At 47.9% G+C, this 5,842-nt stretch overlaps 1 protein-coding gene across 1 annotated transcript; it reads right to left on the bottom strand.

The window, feature by feature from the left end:
* Positions 1 to 401: 401 nt before the first annotated feature.
* On the bottom strand, positions 402 to 4,111 carry LOC123250578 (PR domain zinc finger protein 8-like). The gene is made up of 3 exons (XM_044679721.1): positions 3,893 to 4,111; positions 2,560 to 2,791; positions 402 to 2,207 (listed from the first exon to the last, which is right to left on the bottom strand). The coding sequence occupies exons 1-3, from the start codon at positions 4,109 to 4,111 to the stop codon at positions 466 to 468; spliced, it is 2,193 nt and encodes a 730-aa protein (XP_044535656.1). The 3' UTR covers positions 402 to 465.
* Positions 4,112 to 5,842: the final 1,731 nt, after the last annotated feature.

Below are 5,842 nucleotides of genomic sequence, written 5' to 3'. Positions count from 1 at the left end.
GACAAATGCATCAATATGTTGCAATATATGACATTTTTAAAAATGTATTTTGGGGGAGTGAAAATGCGTGCATTAAAAAAACCCACAAAAACAAAACAACCCCCCCGAATAAAAACCCACCACCCTCTCTGACTCAGATGTATATTTGTGGGTGTGGTTTTGTGCAAGTAAACATCAGAATGGCTGGTCAAGTCTCTGAGTCCCGTTAGGTGGCCCTTTTGCCCTACACTGTGTGTGTGTGTGTGTGTGTGTGTGTGTGAGAGAGAGAGAGAGAGAGAGAGAGAGAGAGAGAGAGAGAGACAGAGACAGAGACAGAGACAGAGACAGAGACAGAGACAGAGACAGACAGGAGAGAGTGAGTTTCGGAAAGAGGTGAGGCAGAATATGTAGGGGGTGAATTTCATTCCTGCAGCTGGTTTTTGTCGTGTGCGTTGAGATCCTGTAGACGGGTTCTTCCATTTCATTTCAATTATGAGAGGTCATGTGCCTGGATAAGTGGTGACGCTCCCTGAAGGATTCGTTGCAAATGGGGCACTTGAGTTTCTCCTCTCGCCGCCTCTTCACCAAAGGCTCCATGGCATACTCCTTTTTGTGGTGTGACCGCATGTGGTACACCAGGTCGGAAGTCATGCGGAAGGAGGCGTTGCATTTGGCGCACCAGTTCTGCGCGGGGAGGCAGAGAGACGTGAAGGATGGAGGCAGCAGTGTAAGTGCCGAAGGCAGCTGCAGCTGCAGGGGGCCAGCTGCAGCAGCAGCCGCTGCCGCGGCCGCCGCCGAACTCTTCGGCCAGAAGGTGGTGGCGTACAAGAAAGGACTCTGTTTGGGGAGGCCCCCACCATTCTGCAGTGGCGCGCAGGCCCCATTTAGGTCCGCAGCCGCGCTCTGAAGTTTCACTGCCAGAGGATCTGCAGGATACAGTCTGGTGGGGCCCACGCCGTCCCCGGGGTGGCATGGTTCCATCGAACCCAGCTTCTGGCCCAAAACCAAGGGAGGCATTTGGGAGAAGGTTCGCGCGGGCTGCGAGAAGGCGCTTTTGCGTTCGTCCGCGGCCACTGCGCCCGGGACTGCCCCTGCGCTGGAGCCCGACCCTCCTCCACCGCCCGCGCTCCCACTGCCACCGAGCTGTGGCACCGTGGTGAAGGCGCTGCCCCGTGCCGGGCTGGCTCCCTCGAGTCGAGCTGACAGCGGGCCCCCAGGCCGCGGTCCCAGGAGCTTCTCCGGCCCCGATGGAGAAGAGGAGGAGGAGGAAGAAGCAGGTGAAGACGTATTACTGGCTACGCCCCCGGCGGCTGTGCCAAGATCCTTGTCCTCCCCAGCGCTCGTAGCTCCTTCCGCTACCTCCTCCTCCTCCTGCAAGAGCCCTGGGGCTCCTCCAACGACCCTAGAGGCCTTTTTCACTTCCACGAAGGCGCTGCGTTTGGCCTCGCCAGTCTCAGGACTGGGTGGAGCGAAGAGACGGCCGTTTTCTTCCAAGCCGAAGTAGCTACCCGTCGTGCGGTACTGCTGCTGCGGGGTGCACACCAGGTCCTCCTTGGAGGACGGCTGGGGTCGCTCGGCAAAGCGACCTCGGCCCCCCACCAATCCTACCCCGCCACGGCTGCCCTCCTCCAGCTCGTCTGGGTACTTTCTCTTTGCTTTGCTACCGCCGCCACCTACACTCCCGCTCCCTGCGGTCGGCGTGGCGGGATGCAGGGCGCAGGTGGCTGTGCTGTTTGGACTGAGCTCCACCTCCTGGTGGCTGCTGCCGCTGCTACTGACTCGGCTGTTGAGACTTCGGGGAGGAGAGCAGCTGCGGCCCCCACGGGAGTTTTCCAGCTCTCGAGCAAGGTTGTGGAAGTCCGTAGAGGGTTTGATGCCGTTCCCTGCGCCCGGGGCAGAGGCGTTGCTGCTCTCTTGGGATGTCTGGTAGTGGTGGATGGGAATGGTGGGTGGTTTGCAATACTTGGGTCCAGGTCCCAAAGTAGCCTCCGGCTGCTGTTGGTCCTTGGCCACGCTGCCACCACCGCCTCCTCCTCCGCCGCCGCTGTCGCCACAGCCTCCACCTCCTCCTCCGTGTTCCTTTGTGCAACCTCCGCCGTCCTGCTCATTGTGGGAGCCGGTGTCAGCGCTGTGTAGTCTTTTGGGGCATCGAAAGCGCAGGTGCGCCACATAGGGGAACTCGAACTGGAAACGTTGGCTGCAGTCCAGGCATGTGTAAGGGGGAGACCCTGTAGCAAGCAGATACACATGTGCACACACATGAAGCTGTTACTCTTGTCACCCCAGGCTTGGCAGCCCTAACCTCTTGCACAAATTCACATGCCCCTTTTAAGTTTCTGCAATGGAAGGTCTATAAACCACTTCCCTTCTAACTTTCCCTTAACAATTTGTAATTAATAAAGCAATTAAGTTACAATGTCTACATCGTAGCCAATTAGCCCACCTGCAGCCTACCTTCGTTCGGGGCTACTGCGCACTGGGCATCTACATCACCCCTTAAAAAAGCGTGTGAGATCCTTTTTCCCTAGTCTTTCTCCCCCACTTCCAAAGGGAACACGATTAGACAGACTGACAACCTACCGTTCATTTTGCTGTGGGACCTCGAGGAGCAGAGTAAAAGAAGGTCAGTAAGGTCCTTCCCATACCAGACAAGCAACTCCTCGTCTTTGGCAATCCTCCTCAGGGATCGGTAAAACAACTGTCCATTTTTTATGTAGGCTTCTAGATTCTGTTCTTCTTTATCTCTAGCAGACTGAACCAGACGAAGCCACATCAGACCTTCTGAGGAGCCATTGGCTGCTGAGGTGTCCACCTGAATTCAAAAGTCAATATGCAAAAATGTAACCAGAGCAGTCATTCACTCCTCCCTTGAGCCCATCAACCTAGGCCCAGTGCAGGGCAGCCCACACACTGAGCCCTTACCTTGAAAGTATTTGACCCCAGCCCTCAACCGTAATACATTTTGGTACCTCAAAGAAAGCAAGCAGAGCAATTTCAGTAAATGTTATCTCCCCAATAAATCTTTAAGTCATTGTTTTATATGGAACAAAACCCTTTTCCCTTAAATAATGTATACTTTTCCAATTTTATTTTTAAAAATTAGCCTATCTTTGAAGTTTAATTGATGAGCTATTGAATAAATCTCCCTCTCCAACATCAACTTCTGCAATTTATACTTTGTTTAATAAAGAAAGCACTGGGCCTGAGTTAGGCCTAGTTTCTAAGTTCAGTATGTAACATAGATATGGAGTCAGAAATTCAGGTCATAATCTGGTCCCTGAAGGCTCCCCGTGTGAAGGGGCAGGCCATTTCTCTGTTCTGAGCCTCAGTTTCCTCATCTGTAAAATGATAGTTTGGCCTAAAAGGCCAAAGATTCCTTCCAGCTCTAAATCTCATGATCTCCAAGTTAAGTCTATTATTGGGAAAAGATTTTTTAAGCTTACAGCATGAAAACTGCCTTTAAACTCTGCTCAGCAGCCATTTCCATCTCCTGCAGAACATTACCATGAAGGAATTGTTGTTGGGGGAGGGGGAGAGGCAGAATACAGAGGGGAGGGAACCACTTTAGAAGTTGCCAAATGAAAGGTAAAAATAATTTAGTGAACAAATGGTCTCAGCATGCAGGAAAGCTCCCAACAATGGAAAATGTCCATAGGCTATCTACAGATAAAGTGAAATGGAAAATAGAATCAGTTATTGGATATTTCAAATATATAAAATCACTGCCCCATCCACCCAGATATCTCTATCAGATAAGAATATTCCACTTTAGCATTGTTAGACACTGCTACTATAGCCCCCCCCCCCCCCCCCCAGTTGATATGTTAAAGGGGGAGCACCGGATAAATCTTTACTTAGCCCCTGCTTAACAGCTCATTGATAACACAGGCTTCAAACAGCAGTCAAATCTTACCCGGAATATATAAGGAACTGTTCTCTTGTCCGTGGACTTGAGAGCTATAAAAGCTATGCTGTCGTACAAGGAAGTGTGGCTTAGAACGCAAGGACCGAATATCGCGTTTTCTGGGATGTCGCAGGTGGTGTAAACGCTGGTAAAAATATCTGTCAGACACTGCTGAACTGCTTTCGCGTCTCCATCCCAGACTCCTCTTTGGACACTGGTATCCTCCATCGCTTAAGAGGTACATATATAGCAAGAGAAAAAGAAAAGTTATGCAGAGTTACCTACAAGGACCCATGTATAGCCTCTTTAATCTCAGAATCTGATTCCACTCCTGTTTTTTTATAGTGCTGGATTTTTTTTTTGTTTGTTTGTTTCTCTTAAGTAAACTCAAGTATACCAATTTTGAAATTTTCAAGTAAAATTCGACTTTTAAATTTTAAGATATAACATTGAGCAGCCAGGCGGAAGGGAGTGGGGAAGGGAAGCGGTGCTGGGATGGACATAGAAAGAAATAATTATATTTACATTAAACTACTCAGCTAAGGTGTGGTGAGGTTGAGGATCAGGGGGGGAATAATGCAATTTTCATACAGCCTATGGGTTCTCTCAAACAAACAAAAAAAACTTCTAGTGCTTGAGAGATGGCTTACCCCCTCTGTCCTTATTGAGCTCTGGGAGCTAGAGATTTGATCTTTTTCTTCCAAAAAGGGATCCAGGGTTGGAGAACAGGCTGTGACAGAGGAGCATGGCAAATGGATTTCAAGTGGACTGTCAATGTCACTGATTTCATGTCAGCTAACCTTTAGCTCTAGTCTACAAGAGGGAACGTATGTCTGCTCATTACCATAATCCAGCACTTTCCCTCCGAGACTTTAATTAAAAGCAGCAAGCAGAGGTAATTATTTTTACCTCGACACGCTTATTTATGGATGAGGGTGAATCCCAGTTACCTTGTTATACAAGGGGATAGATTCAGTCAAATGTGACTTGTGAGGTGTTCAGGTACAAGGCAAGCATAAAGTGTCCCAGCGTAGGAATACAATTTGTGCAATGAGTTGTGAATGCTCACTTCCCCAGATAGGACACTTTTATTTTTTTAAAGATGTGCGGGGGTGGGAGTGGGGGCTGGGGCGCTCTCTACGTTGCTTGCGCTCTTGAGGGTGGGCTCTCCAGCTGTTAAATCTTTAGGAGCTTTTAAATCAGTCACTGATGGAGAGCTCTCTATTAAGCTTTCATAAATGAATGTTTCTCCCCCTTGCTCTGAACACGCCAAAATAAAATAAAATAAAATAAGGGGAAATCTTGGGATGGTTGAAAAATGAAGAGAGTTTTGAATCTAAAAGAGTCATTGGAGAAGGGTTGGATGTATTGTTATATATCATACTAGATGAATCTTAGGGTACTTGGACCTGGTATTTCCCTACTTATTATCTCAATGATAATATCCGAAACGTCAGTTGCAGAAGATGTAACCCACTGATTAGGAATTAATATTATTAATATCCATTTCCTCTTAATATTCATTAACCAATTAACTTCATAATTTGGTTTTGAGATAGATTTTTTTTTCTCCCTGTAGTTAACAGCATGACTAAAAGTTTGATTTGGCTTGCTTTCTTTCCTTTGGCTTTAACTACGTTACCCTCCACCCCACCTTAAAAGAGAAAGTTCCTTTTTATGAACAATAGCTATTTCCTCCTTCATTTTTCTCTGACTTTTTGAGATTGGATTACAAATTAGTGTAATTAAAAAAGAACTCCACAACTTTTTGTTCTTTAAAAAGCCTACTCCTATTTTCTTCTTTCATTTTGCTTCAATTCAACATTTTAACCTCGAATTTTTCTCCCTTTTTAACAAGTCCCATTCCCAGAAGCTTTTCATTGTGCTGGAGGTCGCCCCGTCACTTCGGGCAACAGCAGGGACGTGGTCATTAAGATGCAATTCTACCTAACAATACCG

Source organism: Gracilinanus agilis, chromosome 5 (assembly GCF_016433145.1).
Source record: "Gracilinanus agilis isolate LMUSP501 chromosome 5, AgileGrace, whole genome shotgun sequence".
NCBI lineage: Eukaryota > Metazoa > Chordata > Mammalia > Didelphimorphia > Didelphidae > Gracilinanus > Gracilinanus agilis.
This window is presented reverse-complemented; position numbering and strand designations above follow the sequence as displayed.

What these genes read in the sequence shown, in the direction of transcription:
- LOC123250578 (XM_044679721.1), bottom strand. Translation starts at nt 4,111, where the DNA reads ATGGAGGATACCAGTGTCCAAAGAGGAGTCTGGGATGGAGACGCGAAA. An exon ending in CAGTTCCTTATATATTCCGG is followed by an intron (nt 2,792 to 3,892) that starts GTAAGATTTGAC and finishes TTTTGAATTCAG; the next exon opens with GTGGACACCTCAGCAGCCAA. An exon ending in GTCCCACAGCAAAATGAACG is followed by an intron (nt 2,208 to 2,559) that starts GTAGGTTGTCAG and finishes TGCTTGCTACAG; the next exon opens with GGTCTCCCCCTTACACATGC.